Genomic DNA, 19654 nt, shown 5'->3' on the forward strand with positions numbered 1-19654 from the left:
AGAGATAGTCTTTCCATATTTTTGTGGTAGGGTTTTGGATTAAAATGTAAAAAGCCATTCATGGCAGACAGGCACATGTAGGGCATTTTAAGTGAAAGCAGCCCCTCCACCCCCTTACCACCACACCAGAAATCTGACTAAATAGCTTTAGTTGAATTGTACAGAGATTTTGAAAAATGTATGGAATTCCCCTTTAATTGAGAGCCATTTTTCTGCCAACACTGTAATTGGACATTGGTCAATTACAGGCTTTCTAATCTTTTTCAAGCCTTTCCTGGGTAATTAAGCCACTCTACCAGTGGCCTGGATACTCTATAGTTTTGTCTATATTAATAAATGAGAACGGAAGAAGCAATACTCTAAATTCAAACCGTTTTTCCGAGCTGGCCTGTCCTTAAGGCTTCTACAGCTCAATAACTCTGACACTACTCAGAGAACAGGCCCTGCCTAAGGATACAACACATTTACTCAAGAGAGTCCCCTAATAATAGGGCTACTGGGGATCATTTTTCATTTCAGGAGTTAGTAATGGTCACTTCCTGTCCATTGCCAGTGTAAGCAGTCCGGATGGTGCCTCTGCACATCCTTCCTCTCCTTGAACAACATGCTAGGGAATGCTACATTCAGTGGAAAACCAAAAGAAGGCAACTGGTTCTGTAAAGGTCTTTATTATGTCCATTGTTATGCAGTAGTACCGTGACAGCGAATGACAGGCGACTGAAAGGATAGATCTACATCCGCAATTACAACACCGACATAACACTTTCCTCCAATGTTTTTTTTTTCTTCAATAGATTTTCAACAAACTAGGGATTGTTAAACCAAGGAGAACGGCAAGCAGATGCTCATCTATAAACTGATGGAACAAAAATCTATAAAACAATAACAGAACTTAAACACTGCCATGCTTTCATAAAATTATACAAACTTTTTTTTTTGAAGACCTATTGCAGGATTAGATATTGGCTTTTTAATGGTCATATATTAGAGATCACACATAGCCTACACGTAGCTACATATGATCATATATGTATATATACACAGATACATTTAGGGATTCAGGGATTACAACACTATGAACACAAAAGCTCAGGCAGACTTGGGTCAACCACAACTACACTGCTCTCTGTTTAGAAACCAACAGTGCCTTCAGGGTGAATCACTTCCTTTGCAAATCTAATTAAAAAAAAATGCAGAAGATCATGGTCTTATGCAAACTGCTGTGGTCTTCATCGCAATGCTTTGACCTATTCTGATAGTTAGGTTCAACATATGAAAAGAACAGACCTTTGAAACTGTGTGTCATGCCCATATAAGGACCTCTGGGTCTAGGCAGATTTTCTCTATGAGAGAAATGAAGTGTCTTTTTGAAAATTTCCCTGTGGTGAACTAAAATGTTCCAAACCTGATATTTTGTCTTGTGTACACCCACCTCACCCACCTCCTAAAGCTTGCTGGTTTGCATGGGGTTTTCTTGTGAGGTTGCCATTCAATTCAGTGTGCAGCAATATTAGCTTCTATATAACAACACTAGCATTTTAGCTCCTTAACGACCTCATCATCCAGCGATTAGAAGAAAGAGTTCCCTATGACAAAACGCATCAGGTTTGGAACATTTTTGGGTCATTTTACCACAGGGTGCGATAGCAGCATTCATTTTTCTCATAGAGAAAATCGGCTTAGACCCTCAGTTCCTAATATGGGCATAAAGCCGACTACAGAATGACAACTTCAGAACTCTGAGAAGGTGCAGCTCATAAGTAATATGACCCAAGTCTACTCTCAGGGATCAGTGTCTTTAGAAATGCAACACAAGCCTGTGAAAATTAGAAAACACACTTGGAGTCTAGCCTTTGAACAAGCTCAGCGTCGCACAACCTTGCGTTACTCATATAAAGAGAAGGTTAGGGATACGTTTTTCTTCTGATTGTGGTTGCTGATTAGCCAAGGATGTGCTTTACGAACGGCTAAAAGCAAACAGCCGATCCCCCAGGATGTATTAGCACTACGGAACACATGCTTGTAGGCTTCAAATGTTCAGTCAACGTTGTCACATTCATCACAACACGACAAACGTACAACTGGGTCACATTTTAGCTTAGGTTTTGTGGTTATGAGGAATGTCTCCATTCAAAACAAATGATTACAAAAGAAGAGGAAAAAGGAAAAAGGAAAAAAAAAAAACCTAGAGCACATTACATTGCAAAGCTTAAAGTCCTCGTCGTAAGTTTTTACATAGCAATTTAAAACAGTGGCCATGTCAGAGTCTGTTCCTAACCGGCACAGTTATATTTTAGCTCAATACGTTGCCAAACTTGGCTCTAAAACAAAATGAGCAGCTTAGCGCATGCTACGCTAGCAGACTAGGGAAAGAAAGATTTTTAAAAAATCAGATTGAGATTTAACGTAGTTTCATTTCAAATGCAGCAGGACCTTCATTATTTCTGACTTATTTACTTTAGCTTTAACATGTGCGCTTTTAGGTCCATTTCTTCTTATGGGAAAGTAAGCAGCCACTAGACTAGCAGGCTAGTGTTTCCAGAGGGTACAAACATCCTAAGATTTGCTAATTCAATCAGCACGCGCAAAGTCTGAAAGCTATATACCAGCTTTAAAAACCATGAATGACTGGAGCACATTTGATCACCAGCTCCTTCTCTCTGTGTCAGCATAATGTTGCGTGTGCTAAACGCTTTAGCAAATCACGGTATGTCATGGAAATGCAGCTAAGCATTTCCCAAGCTGCCTTCGTAGGTCCTTTAAGGGCACGAGTAGACAAGCTGAGAGCCAAAGTGACGCTCAGCGAATGGCTTTTTACAAGCCACTGAAAGATTTCTGGAGAAGTTACTGGCATGCACAGAGACCTACAGGAATTGAATTTTGCACCACTGGAATACACAGAATATTGAAATGGCCAACGGCGAGTCTGCGGAGTTTGCGGAAGTTTAGAAGCCGTCGTAATCCTTCTTGTCCTTTTTCCCCTCGCCCTCGAAGCCATCCGTGCCGTCGCTGTTGTCGCGCCGCCTCTTGCGATTGTTCCGCATGTTGAAGCGTGGGTTCAGCTGAGGCAAGGGGTCCATGCCCAGGACCTTGTGAATTTGACGGAATGCCAGCAGCCTCAAGGCAAACTGCAGAAACAAACAGCAGAATGTCAACACTGGTTCTCCTAAACTACATGCAAACCGATGACATGATTCTAGTTTAAGAGGTCAAACTGTAGAACTATTTAGAGCAGACTGGTTTTTATATGCCTACTTGCCTAGGGTCATGCAGGTCATATCATGGGTTTCCATTTAAAACACACAAATCAAGCCAAAACCTGTATATGGGGACCAATTCTCATCTTAAAACCTTCAGTTCAACAATGTACGCAATGCTATTATCTGACTAAATGGAGCTGCGTAATTATTTTGTAAGATGGAGTAATTATTTTGTAAGATGTAATGTGTTTATGTCTCGTGGTGAATTATGCACAACATCTTAGAAGTCCAACCACAATCCTGTCTTACCAGACATTAAAACAGTCTCCTACATTCCAGGTGCAGAAAAGATCCTGAACTTCATCATGATAACAGGAGATTTTATTTATTCATTTTTTTTAAACGGGTATTGAAAATGTCAGTGACACCAACAGCTGGAAATCAAAATTCAAATGAGGCAATGTATCCTAAGGAAGCACAATCCCTGTAAAATGTTATGTATCTTCATGGCTAGGAAATTTATTTGATAGTCAATAAGACAAGATATTTGTCTGGTGCCTCTGAAAGAGATTCTGAATGTTTCAAACAAGTGGGAGTTATGCTCAGTTCAAAAACAGAAGTTAGATACCAGCAAACTGTAATCAGTTAAATTCAAGGAGTGATTTAGGGGAACAAAATCATGATTAGAAAACTATTTGTGGGAAACTTAGAATATTGAATCTGGCTGCATGAATTACACAGATGTTTGTCTGATTTTTTTTCCCAAAGAAGTTCATGGTGTGACCTGTCAGGCCCTAGATGTGCTGGAATGGAATAACCCAGACCTCACTGTGTGGTAAAACTGTACCATTTTGTAAATTACCAAAAAAATCCCTCTTACAATTTTTCCATGTCTTTGATGCTATCAGCTCCAAAAAATGATAACGCTAACTGAGCTGAGGGTATATGCTGGGCATAGATTTACCTGAGCACTTGACGTTATATCTTCTCTCTGCTGCTCTTCCATAGCAGCCAGTGTGTCTGTGGGATTTTTCTCACATGGGTCTATCAATCCTGGACCACCTGCATCAAAAAGCAACAGGCTTAAAACATTCATTTAAAGTATAGTCATCTTTGGCACATTAGGCCATGGTCCCACTTTCTGGAATTTTTACTACAGCTTGTGGTATAATGAAGAAGTCAACACAAAACACTACAGCTAGCTCCTACAAAAGTCATGGAAACTAATCAAAGCATGCCCTCATACTCACCGCCACAGATGGCTGTGGCATCACTGGGATTTAAGCTCATGAACTGGTAATAGGGCTACCACTAAGACAGTTGCACCACTCGTGGACCCCTTTGTTAACACTTTATTTAAACTGCATTCAAGCATTTAAATTACATTCAGCTAAATATCTATTATGTTCACTTTAATTTTCCCCAACCTTAACCTCAACCCAAAACCTCACTTCGGTCCTAAACCTAACCCCAGCACTAATCCTAAGCTTAAACTCTGTCAATAGCATCAGTGTTCACCAGACAGTTTATTAATAATTAGAACATCTACAAATATTCTACTGGAGCCTATCAAAAAAAAAAGTAGGACCATCCCTTTCTAAAGTTTTACTATCAACATAAATTTGCAGAAATGGAAATTTCCTGAAACACAAGTGAACACTACTTAGTTGTTCCCTAAACTGACTACAGTTTGTGTCATCAAAATCGATGCAAATACTAAATACTTAAATGACTAGTCGAAGAGACCAGATCTGATCGGTCTGATTTAGTCTTAATGCAGCAGTTGTGTGGTAATTTTATTCCAAAACCAAGAGAGATTACAATTTCACCCATTCCACAGTACAATGATAATGCACCACACTGTGGTGAGTTATCTACAAACTACAAAGTCCAGTCATCAAAATTCTGACTGAAAGGAGCCCAGTCTCTAGGAATCAGAGGTCTGTTACGAATATGAATGTGCATGACTAAAACTGTCAGAGGCGAGCTTGGTTTCTACAGGAGGTCAGGAAGGAGCCTCTGCTTTCAAAAATAAACTCTGTTTGATCTGGTAAGAGAGCACCTACGTATGGGTTCTCCAACAACATACCCAAGGCTGCCACAAACCAAAAACTGCCTTTGATCTAAAGAAAACGGAAGCTATAAATCACAGTTGTTTTTAGGGTTGCACGCTTCAAGGGCTAGGTGCTTTGCTATTGTATGACAGAATGAACTATGAATTACAAACACACCAGAACATATCAGGGCAGAACATGAGGCCATCTGTTAAAACGCTAAATTCTAACTAAAATAGAGTTTCGCAACATGACGGTACAAAACCTTAAATATAGACAACAAGAAGAGCCAAGTCAAAATTCAGATCCAAGTGAAATCTGAAATGCCGAAAGAAAAGCACAAGAAAAACCCAATTATTTCTGCTAAAGGTCATCAACAGTAGGAGCTGAAGTATAACTGCACTTGCCACCCTGGAAACTTCCATTTCTGCTAACCTTTGTTGAATGCAAAGTGTAACAGACTTGTTGGGTCACCAAACAAATGAAAATATACACCCAAATTTGTTAAACACACCTTGTTTTTAGAACCTTTTTGAAGTTTTCATAGGGTGTTCTTAATCCCTCATGTTTAAGTTTGTCCTAATTTGTGGTCATAGGTTAACTTAAATGTAATGTTTTATAAACCTTCAGATGTTTTAAGTGTTACAAAACTGGTTGGTCTATGATTATGGTCTTACCAGGGAGCAGAATGCCAGAGGCAATACATTCAAAGACTCGTCGCAATGCATCACCAGGGCTCATTGGTCCAGAGGCACTGCTGATTGCCTTCTCCACAAGCAGCTCCATGGCCTTTGATAGAGAATACACTGTTATTGTTCAACATCCATACATTTTACAGACAGTCCTTTAAGGCAGTGATCTGCCCCAAATCCTTTAGAATACCCAAAGTCCAGCACAGGGACACAGTGAATGTTTCCCATGTCCAATCCAAACTTGATTTAGCATATTTTTCAAAACTCTCAGCATGTGACTATAGCAGTGACACAATCGGTATGACAAAATCGGTTATGGTGCCACAAATCAACAATGTGACTGGCTGCCACCTCAGTTCATTCACATAAAGTTAATCCAAAAGCAGTATCGCAGAGTGAGCAGCATGTGCATCAGTGGTTTGATTTGTATATAATCATCGCCACATTATGATGCATTCTGTTTCATATAAATTTTCCAAATTAAAATAAAAAGTTAAAATCCAAATGATAATAAATCATTATGTTAAGTCATGTATACGCTGCTTAAAATTTCTACTAACTAAACACCTTCCTGCATCAAAAACACTGCACAAATAAATCACGCTTGGTGTGTAAAGGCCTTAACAATCCTGAAAGAATATCAGCTCACTGTCTTCTTACTCACCCAGCTTGGAAAAGCAGACCAGGTGGGTACTCGCTGACAAAGGTCACGCAGGATACGAATAACAATCACGCAAGACTGGAGTCCATTGGCTCTAGCCTTCAGTGCAATAAAGCCAAGTTTAGTTAGTGACAAGAACAAACATTTGCAAATCATACGACATGGTGGGGCTCCGAAAGAGGTGCAACACTACTGTTCACAATGGAAGCTTTTACTTAGTTTACAGACTTTTTAGCCAGTGCTTATGAATAAGCTGCCATTCCCAGCAGTATTTTACCTCGTCGTTAGTACAGGAGCTCAAAGTTTGCAAGATGCACTCAGAATGTCTCCTTGGTCATCTTGTAAACCCTGACCTCAGCTTTCCAAAAATACTTCAATCAAAAAAAAATAAAAGCTCTCATTTACAAAAACATCAGTCTGAAAGAGTAGCATAGGAACTGAAGCAGTCAAGGAAATCTGCTTTACTTTGCCTGTGTGTTCAAGACAGCGACTTCACACACAGTAAACTAATCAGATATTCCTTTCCTCTCAATTCCTATTCTAAAGAAAAATAAATAAATAAATAAAAACAAATAAACAATCACAAAGAACAAACGGTCAACATGAAAGCTCTTATTGATGACATTTTTATGCAAAGGTATTCTGCAGCCTTATGGAATAGTATGTATATATATATATATATTTTTTTTTTAATAAAATGTCACATTATTTACATATTCTTAAGAAAATTAAAATGTATGCAAGGATGCTTAGAGTTTTAAGACCAGAAAAGAATAGCAAACATAAAAAAGCAGATTATTCATTTTAAAAGTTCCTGGTTATTTAATTATATTACTGTTAGCATCCTTGTATTCCTCATTAGCCTCCATACAAATAGTTGAGGTTCAAAAATTCCAACAAATCAAAAAATTAAGACTAAAATTAAATAAGCAAATGAAAAGAATGCATCTCATAAGGCTACATGAAGAAAGAAAAATGATGTTCCGAACCTGGAACCACTTAGCGTGGCGTAGGGCAGCCAGAGCGTCAAGGCATTTTTGCCTGTCCAAGACGTCCGCTGGGTCTTTCACCATACCCGAGGTTACATCTAAAAATGGATCGAATTGTCAAATGGTGGTGAGGAATGGGTGTTTGACCAGGTCAGAGAGACTGCCAAGAACACATTGCCACACATACCAAGTTGTTTCCTCGATTTCTTTCTTAGCTACTCATACAACTGCATTTCCACCTTGAGTCATTCATCAGTTTTGTAAACCAACAACTTGCATATACTTGCTATACTGGCACTATATTTGTTATACTGACACTAGAAGGAAGAGTCGTAGTATTAGACTGAAGTGTAGCGCTGATAGACTTGTAAATGTAGGATGAGGGGATGATTATGAGGGAGAAAGTTCTCAATTGCTTTGAGGATATTTTGATCAATCCAAAATACTGCATTAGCTACAGAACCTTCATAGCAGAGGAAGCCATTCTGAATAAGTGATATTGCACATTATCTCTGCCACTGTCTTAATGGTTACTGCATTCAAATTAAAACCAAACCACTGGAAATGCACTCAATAAATTAGCACTGTACTGATGTGTCTGTATTGAGAGTTACTAAGCAGTTTCTTGCCAACTTCGGGGTCAGCTTTTCTTGAGGGGCCCAATAGAAATTTCATAATTTCATCATTTTTGAACAACTACAGCTGTTTCTGGAATAGTGCACAATAATCCAACTTCTGAATTGGTTGGGAGCTCAGTGAAACAAATTAGCATCAAATGCTAACAATCAACTGACCAGGGTTGCTGTAAATATGCATGTGTCAATACCAAAACCAGTTTTCACTGAGCATTAGGAAGGGCGTAATTCACACAGCATCACACTTACTAAAACTTCTGGCTTTCAGAAGCTGAAACTGCCAACATCTACAATGTCTAAATGTAAATGCTGACATTAACTTAAATAAATATATATGGGTATAAATACTAAACTCAAAGCTTACACACCTAAAACGGTCACATCTTGATATTGTTTGCTCCTTGTAGTTTGACACAAGTACAGATTTAGCATTGGATGCTAGTTCGATTCTTTGGCCCACTTACTCTACCTGTAAGCAGCATCTACCTGCTCACAGACTCATTTCAGTTATGAAAAATGAAATTATGAAATTTAGAGAGGCCCCTTATAAAAGAACTATACTTTATTTCTCCTGAAAGGAGAATTCCACCTTTTTTTCAAGAGGACTGCGATAAATTAGAAGGTTAAAATGTAAACAAAGTCATTCAGATTGGCCTGGTGTGGAAGACACAAAATGTACCGAAACAGAATTCGAATTTAAACACTGAAATTTACCTCACATAAAGTTATTATATTAAATGTTTATAAATGCACTGCATGATACTTGGGACAGTGTTCTATGATGGTTTTAAGAAGGTTTAGGCCTAAAATATTGAATTCATTAATAGCAGAGACATACATATGACAAAAACAATCCCTGTTTTTTTTTCAGATTAAACACTTTTACCTTCATCAACATTACATAGAAAAACTCACAAGACATGTGTAGGTTCACTGGTCATTTTGGATAGTAAATAAAATGGCTATATTTGTACGATCCTTGGGTTCTATCAGCACCAGAGTAAAGAATTTAGTGTCAGCAAGTTGCTCTACAAAACATTTCAGTTGGTAATTTTTCTCAGAATGCATTTTACAACAAACCACTCTGAATGACTTTGTTTACATCTCAACGATTGAATTATGCAGACATGTTGAAAAATCGGTTTAATTCCCCGGTAAGTGTAGGATGACGAGGGGCTGCTATGGCTTTGCATTTATAATTCTTGAGTGCGGCACAAAAAGGGGGCACAGCAAAGAAGATGTAGAATGTCTGTTGTAGATGATGAGTGCTTTGTGTGACCCACTGCAGTGGCATGGCAATGGTAGGTGTGGCAAAGTGTTTGAGGGGGGGTTTGGGAGGGGGACCTTGGTCAAAAATCCTTCCGGAGCTGGTAGACGTAGCCTCAGATGGGAAACGAGTTATTCAGAACGCAAGGAGGCTTTGGGCTGGACGTGTAAAAAGCTTTGGATACATGAAGGCAGGAATGCGTGCTGGAAAGAAAACATGAAGCTCCCAGCAAGAGGGGTTAGGACATCACTGCATGCATACCTGTCATGAGTGGGTTTGGGAAAACCCCCCTTAGGTCATTGTATACCGAAGGCTGTAAAAACCCAGGTCCAACCAAAGATTCCTCTAACAAAGCCTTCCTCCCAAAAGCTTACTGATACTCCCCTAAGGATCCAAACAGGAACAGTGACCTATCAGAGCAGAGACTTGCGGCCCACGTTTGAGATCATTTCGGCTGCTCTTACCTAATTAAACTCTCCTTTGTCAAAAAACGTCAAGACAAGGAAGGGTTGTCAAGTTAACTTTGAGCCAAACTGCCTTACATTTTTTCCCCCATTTTTCCACTCTCAGATACAGAGGTTTTGGTTTCTACAGTGAGAGTATTAGTAACAATCTTTGAAGCTATAAACCAATCACATCATTCATTGCACAGAGGATTGATTCACTCAGGGGAGCACTTTCATTTTGGAACAAGGGACCTCAGAATGGTGAATCTTCTCATCACCAGACAAAAACATTTGTTTCCTGTGGGGACAATATATACTTTCCCACCGTTTCCCTACTTCATTTCACGCAGCACTATTTTAATGCTTGTTTATTTACATGATCCCTAGTCTTTTTAAAAATATATAATCCCTTGGTTATTTAAATATATACATGTAAAGAATCCCCTGGGACACAGGAAACAAAAATGAATCTTACTCAAGACTAACTAGACTGACACAATGCAAAAACACTTATCATGCTTGTTTTGGGGAGAGCTTCAAGAGCACTGGAGAGGTGTTACAAAGAGAGGGCCCTGAGCAGCACTGCTGGCAATTAGTTCAGTAACAGGCTAAATAAAACCTGGTTGTGGCGAACTCGGCTCTGTCAAAAGGCCACTATGCCTACAACAAATCAGAATGACCACACCATACAAACAGGTGACATTTGACTGAACGGTAAATCTATTTCATAAGTAATAACTGCCTTCAAAATATCTCTCCCAGACATGTTCAGCTTTTTCTAGTATGCTCAGCTCTTAAAATAATCAAATTATGAGTGAAATACACTGCAAAAAAGAAAAAGCAAATTGCTTCCAGAATTTAAATAAGCTAAACGTGTAACTGAATTTTAATTTCCAAGGCTTTTGAAGGCACTCAAGTTTCTTTCCATTTATGGTATTGTGACCAAGCTCAAGCACATACCAGGTTTTATACTTCACATTATATTAATTTTACTCTCCACAGGAAAAGGAGCAAAAAGATAATCCATTTCAAAAGATGCTCAAAAATAATGCGATATTATTCAGATCACACAGCATCTCTTTGGTGCCAGCAGATGGGCTCTTAAGGGTGTCAAATCAACGTGTCAAATTAATTTGATAGGTGGTCGAGTTAAGGGAGCAACGTCTTTCCCAACCTCCGTCCCGGGGATTCTCCTCTCGGATGACTGGCGAGGTCAGCGTGATGGTCACCTGCATCTTGGGCTCAGCACAGGAAGTCAGGATGATGGCAGCTTCTTGGACTGAGCCTTTCACCTCATACTTCTCTGGTGTCACCAGCTAAGAAACACATGGGTTAGAAGAACAGCTGTAGATGAAAGCCAGCTAGAAAACTGAGACATGACTATTTAGCAGACCACTATCGATTAACTTATGAGTCAGTGGTTTCGAATCTTATACACAGAGGGCTGTCATGGCTGTAGGTTTTCCAATCAAGCAGACAGACCGGATTCAAACTTTAAACCAATTGCTCCGTCTTCAAACAATTGATCGTGTGTCCTCCTGCTTTGTTGGAAATATGCAACCACGCCAGCCACTGATAACAGCTGGACACCCAATGACTTATAAGATCTGCAAATACTGATGTTCACCAAATAACATATCTTTAGAATTTGTGTGGGAGGACAACTATTTATTTTGCCCCCAATCTGATCAGAGTGCTTCAAATGTTCAGTATCTGCTGAAACACTCCTTATAACTTCAGCGTGAATGGGCGGAGCTAAACTGCTGTAGGCTGAAAGGGTGGATATAGGTAAAAAGAGTCACGTCACAGAAACAACGAATTCAAAATAGGCTGATTTTACAGCTTGGTTTACATATATGGACTGTATAGACTGGGGAATAAATGGTTCATTCTGAAACTTTAGCAATGTGTTGCATACTCATTAAAAAAAATAATAGTAATAAAAGAAAAAAAGGAAAAAGTTTTTTGTATTCTGCAGTGAAATCACCTTCTGCAGAAAGCATTGTATAGTGTTAGTACTCTATGATTTTGCATTATTCTAACAGGTGCTGGTCCTTTCTCTCAGTTTTGAGCGTGCTATTCCTGCTAACAATATTTTACTCACGAGTGAACAAGCGGGCTGGATTGTATTTTGTACATGCTCCGAGTGGCATGGTGCTTGTAGTAATAGGCAAAAAGTAGCTCAAACGCAGTCGAAACACTGCTGCTTTTTCATATTACTACTGCAAAACAGTTCACACTGCTCATTTTTAACTTCTGAGAACGCACCTCACTTCTGCAGGTTGTGATTACTGATATACATTATAGATGTTATCTATATGAAAAGCAGCGCAAGTAGAACACAGAAAAACAAGAAACAGTATCGTAACTGGGTTGAATATAATGTGTGACTAATATAAAAACAAAAAACCAAAAAAAACAAAACAAAACCCACAAACACATTTAAGAATCTAAGAACTGACTAAATCCACCCCCTTGCCCAGTTTGAGAATCGAATCACATCAGTAAACTACTTTTTAAATAAACTTTGAAATCTTCAGCTTGGCATTTCCAGAATTTATCAGTTAGGCTCTAATCTGTTAGTTGTGACACACCCTTTTGCATATGATCTCCTCGCTAAACAAAAACAAACCTACCGTTGGCAATTACGGCATTAAACAGAATCTGATAAGTGAGATCAAGCATGTTTATACTGTAACAAATACTTGAAGAACGGAACAGAATGACAGGGTGTTGGCTGTTTCTGGACTAAAAGGCTTTGGGTTGGCTGAAAATAAATAGAAGTACTGAATAAGCATGCACCAAAGCAAATTCACAAAGAATCAATACCGTGAGCTGTTTAGGGAGATGTTCTACAATGCGCGACAGCAGACTCTTGCTGGGCTTCTCGGAGCACAGAAGAACGAGGTTGACATTCTTGTCTCCACGCAGAAGCAGACCTTTGGCCAGGACGCCAACCCTCATCACGCCCTTCAACGCTCTGGAAGGTGGAAGAGCAAATCAAAAGTCAAGTATAGACTCAAGTAGAACTTTGTCATACCATCAATATTTGAAGTATACAGTAAACATTTCTCCATGGCTCCCAGCGAAACATACAAAACAGGGCCTATGTGGACTGGGGGTGGGGGGAAATCAAGTAATCAGAGTAAAAACACTGAAAATAAAAACACAACCAAATTTTGACCATGCAAAGCCCTTTCTCAAAAAAAAATAATAATAATAAAAAATAAATAAAATAAAATAACACATTAAAACCATTCACATAAATGGATATGTCCAGCAGACTCCGCTTATTACTGTGAGAGCAGTAGATGAATTTAAAATATGCATCATGCAAATTCAAACTAATCACTGCTAATTCATTGTAACTACATTTTAGGATTTAATAAGAGATAACCATATTCTTTTGTGCAGTTAATTGCAATTGGCCTCATTTGTTTTATGCACTTAAATCTAATTGTACTGAGAGATTTATTTTCTTTTAAAAACCAGTGCTTTTTACAACTTTGAAATGACTTTAGTTTCATCAAGCGACACAACAATGGAGCTTTCCATTTAAAACCCGTATTAAACCAGAGGAACGCAGTCGCAGAGCAGCACAGACTGCTTAAACAGTTGGGTTTCAGGGTGGAACTGCAGATGGTTCAAAGGGTCAAACACATTAGGAAAACACATTTAAAGATAGTAATTTTGTTTACCTAATTAATTGCGACAGCCTTAGACTACATATAGTTCAATTAAATAGGGTAGTAAACTACACTAAATTACAATGAGTAAAACAGTTCAAAACTATGCATAAAACCCCAACAAAAACACACAACAAACAAAACACACTCAGGACAAAATGTCTTGGCTCACCTGTCCTTGGGAGGCTCTTTTTTCTCCTTTTCCTCTTCTTTGCCCTTGTCTTGGTCGGTGATGATGTCAGACACAAGCTTGAGGGCGCGCTCGGTGATGGACACGATCTTCTGGATGGCCTGGAGCTCGTCTTCAGAGGGGTAAATAGCTGCATGTTTGGTCATCACATAACGATCATCGGAAGAATCAGGGCGACGTGGGGGCTGAAACACAATGCAGGTCAGGACAAGCAAGTCATGAAGGGTAATAACTACATGCACTGTTTTGTACACATGAGCACGTTGAAACACAGTCATTACTTTTAACATGCAGACAAGTTTACTCCACCTGTTGCTTGGCCCAAAGGATTAACTTCTAAGACAAGGACTTGCAGTTGAAACACTTTATCTCAAGTTAAGTGAAGACAAGCAGAGCCGCTTCCTGTTCATTGCTTTATCACTACATACTGCATTGATGTTGACTGTACTGACAATATCTTTTTAAAGAGCAGCATTTGGCCCAAAATTGGCAATCAGCCAAATTATTGTTTTATTATGGCAGATGTGTTGCAATTTCACGAAACAAAGTGAGGCAATAATGTAGGCGTGTTTATAAAAATCTGTTCAATTGGGCTGTAAACAACCTGGAACTGGCACAATAATGAATGATCATTATATCCCTATTAGATTTATTGTATTTTTTGCTATTAGTAGTTTTACTGAAATACTGGGAAGCACTTTCACATTTTATGTATAACATTATTATTTATAAGAACATCAGTAAAGATAATTCTAAATACTGAATAAAGTGCTTCTGTCTGTTGAAAGACTAACCACAGGTCCTTGCGGCTGTGGCATGGGCATTCCAGGCCTCACCCCAAGGAGACCGGGGGGTCCAGGTGGGCCCTGTGGATATCCACCATCGGGCATCCTGCGCCTGTCGTCCCAATGGTGCTGCTCTTCCTCCATTCGTCGCCAGTACATGTCCTCCTCATAGCGCCTAAAGACAGAAGAATTGAATCACTGAATCATCTGGCATTGCGTCTTAGTACAGCTGCATAAAATGCATATAATAGTAAATAATAATAATAATTTAACATCAAGATTCAGACCTCATCTCCATTCTCCAGCGCTCCTCTTCTTCCCTTCGTCTCCAGTACTCCTCTTTCTGCATCTGCTTCCTCATCTTCTCCTCTTGGATCTTTCGGGCTCTGATGCTAGGCTTCACTTCCACCTGGAGGTCAGGGTTCACCTTTTTCTACGTTGAGGGAAGACATTAAGTATTTAAGCTAACAGAAAAGCAGGAAATGGTCATAGAGGGGTGGTGATAAACACAGAAGTAACAGAGCTGGACATATGCTTCAGACTTTAAAAGCATCACACTAGCTTGTTGGCATGTTCCCCTCATTTTTCCCCCACATTTCAGGATGTTGGCAGATTGTACCAAACTGCAGAATTAAAAAGCAGTCTCAAATCTGAAGCCCAAGTTGACAACAGTGTAAATCTGGCTTTTGATCAAACTACTCCTTGAGGTAGTAGCATGCAAATTTCAAACATTTATGCTCTGCCCAGCCCAAGTTTTCAATATGTGTGGATACTGAGTTAGGATTAAATATTAGGAAACAGTATATTAACCAAATCTGGTAATAAAAAGATCATCCACCAACCTTATACTGCAGACGATGTCTCCTTCCCTTTAAATGCATTTCCTTTGCATTGGGATCATTAAAACTACATTCGCACAGTTTGCAGTGGAACCGGATGACTTTTCCTTCATCATTCCGAACCTGTAAAGAGATTTTTATTATGATATTTATTATGCACACTTGTCACCAAGTGCCATGTTCTGGCAACTGCTGATAAATGTGCACATTTGTTTGGAGACGGAAGTTCGGTTACCTCTTCAACATAGTCATGTCCGACAGGCTGGACGTCACTCTGCAAGGCTGCCAGAGCCGACTGTGGGGACAGTGAATCAGGGGCATCATTTTTAACCTCCTGCAACGGTGTGACCAATGAGGACTGGGCAGGTTTAGCTGCCTCAATCTTTGAGTCATCCATCTTAACACCAGTGGTCTGCAACTTGTTTCCACCTGTAACAGCAGAGAAATATTAGTGTGATGGTGGTTCGGCTATATCATAACACATCTAAATGACCAATGTTATGATTTTCAGTAGTAAGGGTCAGGCTCCCAGACCAACCTGGTCGCACAATGTGGACAAAATATTAGTACAGTGATTATATTCCTACATATTGCAAATGGAATACATCTTCCAAAGTCTTCTGTATCAATGATGTGACATTTAAAGCTTGGCCTGCATTATTTTGACGAAAACAAATTGATGTCTAGGGGATTACAATAATAACTTCAATCATCAAAACACTGTGGTTGTTCTTGTTTCGCAGAGCCAGACATGATGTTGTAAAGAGAATATATGCTGAATTGTAGCAAAATCTGCTTCAAACAAGGGTTTCCCCCTGGGGCAGGATCTTTTAATGTCTGCAGTAAGCGACAACACCAGCAAAACAAGGAGCTAAGGAAATGTTATTGTTAGGTAACAGATCTTTTTTGCCCCATTACATCCATGGGTTAACGACCAAATTGTTGTCCGTCATACAATTTTGATAAAGTGCACCACTGCCCCCTACAAAGTCCACCTTCACAAAGTGTTGAATTGGTTTAGAAATTTCACATTCAGTTTGTGCCCACACTTATTTAGCTGAGAATCTCATGGTTGTCCCTACATGTTCTCAGTACAAGATGATGTCTGGCCCCACAAGACTATGATTGGTCAAGGATGCTCACAGCACACAGTTTAACAATGATGACGATGATGATTGGTTAGAGGCCTTCTTTGCATACTCAAATCTTCAATAAGAAGTATAGCAAAAGGTCAATATCATCGATAACCTTTTAACAAAAATATTGTGCAGCCCTACTAGGTACAAATTCATGACAGAAGAGGGGGAAAAAGACAACACACAAAATATAAGCATTTTCTAGAGCAAATCAACTTGAGTCTTGTAAGTTAAAAGGAGTTATAGGTGAAATTTCACATAAAGAAAATCTGCATGCAACAACAACTGCAAGTAACAAAGACTGATACCTACCCACAAAGTTGATCTTGGGTGTGTTGACCTTTTTGACAGCAGCTGTGGTGGCAGAAACATTGGGGGCAGGGCTCTTACCCTGCGCGGCTGAGGTCATGGTGCTGTTGACCAACCCGACGGGTTTCAGATAGGAGGAGCTGGAGATGGTGGAGGAGGCAGGCAGAGCAGATGCAGTGCTGCTGGTGGAACTGTTGAGGGATGCACTGGCTGTCTTATTAGCGGCTGCCGTGGTGGATGCGGATGCTTGTGTCACTACACTGGGCTCTGTTGATGGGATGGGCTTCCCCAGCTTGGTGTGTAGTTTTACAACCTAGCGTAAGAGGGGCATAAATATATTTATTTTCTTTAGGTAAAGAAAACATCTCTTCTATATCTTCAACACATTTGTCAATTGTTGACAAAGACCAAAATACAGAAATGCAAACCTAAGGCCATTACACACTGAAGGCGACGTGGAAAAATAGCACAAGAATGCAAAATATTCTGACGCACTTTTTTTTGCATCAAAACTATACACACACCGTATGCAATGTGATCATTTTATTTTTTTTTAATTTCACCAAATTGTTTGCACTTTGCTTCTTATGAAATGAGCTACCTGTGATATTGTGCAGGTTGCTTTCCACTTTGGAAAAGCAAGGGAAGAACAAACAGTTTCTCCACCTAATTTCATGGGTGCCAGAAGGTGTGTGAAAAATCCTAGAAGAAGCACTGGGTACTGTCCACCCGTTGTGCTCATTCAGAAGCTGAAAGACTGCATCCACATAAGCTATAACTCTGATGTTTGTGACCCAGTTTGAGCTTTTTTTGGAGATTCTGATCCTGTTAGCATTCATTAAATTTCTATTTTTTTTTTGCTGGAATACAACTGCTCCATCATCTTTGGTGTCATGCCAATGCCAGAGATGAATGTGATTGGTCAGAGTTCATTTCGCCAGTGAAGTTTGCATTGAACTGAGCACAAAAACAATATTAAAATTTTTCACGGTCTGTAAAATGATGTTTGGTGTGTAAAACATATACATGCTTGAAATATCGTCATCCGAATAAATAGCACAAAAAAGCGCTCAGTGTGTAATGGCTTTTACACAATATAATATATATAAAATGTGAATGTTATTCATAAATATGTAATATAGTGTACAGAGAAACAAAAAATCAAAACATAAGGGTAAATAAATCTCTGTATAAGTCACCCTGAAGAATGAGTCATTCACCTTCTGGTGTTTAGCTCCGCGGATGTGCGCAGCGTAGGCATCCGCCCCAGTGCAGGCGACGTCACAGAGTTCACAGCGCAGTTGGTTTTGCGTGCCTCGGGCAGAGCTGCTGCCTCCGCTACTGCTGCTGCTGCTCTGAGAAACCTTCAGCGCTGCCTCCTTCTTCTTGTGCTTCTGACCCTCCAGATGCTCTTTGTAAGTCTATAAGTGAACAGAGAGGCTTCTGAAAAGAGATGTATTTGTAACTTATCCTCAGCTGAGGTAAGCCATGATTCAGTGTACAGCTCCTTCAGAACACCTAAAAAAAACAGTGTTCATGCAACACCAAGAACAATGAATTACATTTGTGTCACTGTTTATATTTATTTCATTGTGTGGTGTTTCTAATGCCTTCCTGTTTTGCACCTATTGTCTTGTGCCTTGTTGTTTAGAGTGAACAGAGTGTTGTACCGAATCCTAATACATTCAACACAATAATCCTTCGGGGGTTGAGTGGGGTGGGTCAAACAAGTACAAAAAGCAAGACTTACCTGTGGTCCGGCACAGCTAATTTTGCAGACATCACAGTAGTGTATTTGCGGTGGTTTTGGAGGCTGTTTGGGTTTCAGAGTTTTGTTCTGGAAGGGGGTTTTCTTGGTGAACGTGCTGCCAGTCCAGGCTGCAGTGGCTGCGGCGGCTGCAACAGCCTGCTTTTGCTGCTGTTGCTGTTGCTGGTAGTATGAAGACGCAGCAGAGTACACCGCAGCCTCATACCCTGAATAGGATGTGCCTGAGAACAAAAGCAATGAGTAAACACATGGTAAAGGGCAGAGGTGCCCGATCTTATGTGCAAACGGCCAACATTAAATAATTTTAAAGATAGCCCATGAATTTTATTCTGGCCAAAAAAAACCCACTGTAGACTAATATCAATAGATCCTTAAAATTGCAAGCATCATGCAAGCATCCCCCAATAGCTCACGTCTGCATCAGAAATTGCGGTATTTTGCTGCTGCCAATATTGTATTTTGTGCTAGCATCAGTGAAACACTTAAAATCTATTTTAACATGCCAAAATCAACGTGTGTGAATTTTGACACCCACAACAAATAAAGGCTCACAGAAATTACTTAATAGATCATTTCAGGACACTTGTAATTTTGTGGTGACTATGAAGACTGCGAGCCAGAATGAAAACGTTGGGCTTCTTACCGGAATATGTGACAGCATTGGTGCTGTAGGTGGGACTCTGGGAGTACGATGGGACCACAGAGGCTGCAGCTGCTGCGGCCGCAGCCACCGGCTGCACAGCCGAGGACACTGGGTAGATGGAGAAGGTGGAGGTGGCCGGGCTCGGAGTGGCTGGTTTAATAGCTGTAACCTGACGCGTCTGTTGGGTCTGTGTGTACGGGGTGGCGCCCTGGCTGTATCCAGTCTTGGGCGCTGACAGAAGCCAGGGACAATGGAGCAATCTTATCAACGTTCCACTCGGATTACATGATAGGCTGAGCCTCTCATCAATGTAATTTGAGAATGAATTAATGCCTGCCTGTTACATAATGGCTC

General features: G+C 39.9%; 1 protein-coding gene across 3 annotated transcripts in view; it reads right to left on the reverse strand.

The window, feature by feature from the left end:
• Positions 1-652: 652 nt before the first annotated feature.
• zfr (zinc finger RNA binding protein) overlaps positions 653-19654 on the reverse strand; it is a 29154-nt gene continuing 10152 nt past the window's right edge. The window contains exons 5-20 of one of the 3 annotated variants that reach the window (XM_036597858.1): positions 19301-19531; positions 18640-18878; positions 18110-18310; positions 16893-17202; positions 15680-15873; positions 15448-15567; positions 14893-15038; positions 14657-14780; positions 13803-14005; positions 12774-12924; positions 11119-11260; positions 7597-7694; positions 6611-6706; positions 5932-6043; positions 4165-4262; positions 653-3128 (exon numbers count right to left, since the gene is read on the reverse strand). In XM_036597858.1, the coding sequence (XP_036453751.1) occupies positions 2946-3128; positions 4165-4262; positions 5932-6043; positions 6611-6706; positions 7597-7694; positions 11119-11260; positions 12774-12924; positions 13803-14005; positions 14657-14780; positions 14893-15038; positions 15448-15567; positions 15680-15873; positions 16893-17202; positions 18110-18310; positions 18640-18878; positions 19301-19531 (2648 nt within the window). In that variant the 3' untranslated portion in view covers positions 653-2945. Of the gene's footprint in view, positions 3129-4164; positions 4263-5931; positions 6044-6610; positions 6707-7596; positions 7695-11118; positions 11261-12773; positions 12925-13802; positions 14006-14614; positions 14781-14892; positions 15039-15447; positions 15568-15679; positions 15874-16892; positions 17203-18109; positions 18311-18639; positions 18879-19300; positions 19532-19654 lie in introns of those variants that run through there. The other 2 variants (XM_036597857.1, XM_036597859.1) reach the window with 2 other exon arrangements.

This window comes from Colossoma macropomum, unplaced genomic scaffold (genome assembly GCF_904425465.1).
Source record: "Colossoma macropomum unplaced genomic scaffold, Colossoma_macropomum, whole genome shotgun sequence".
Classification (NCBI taxonomy): domain Eukaryota; kingdom Metazoa; phylum Chordata; class Actinopteri; order Characiformes; family Serrasalmidae; genus Colossoma; species Colossoma macropomum.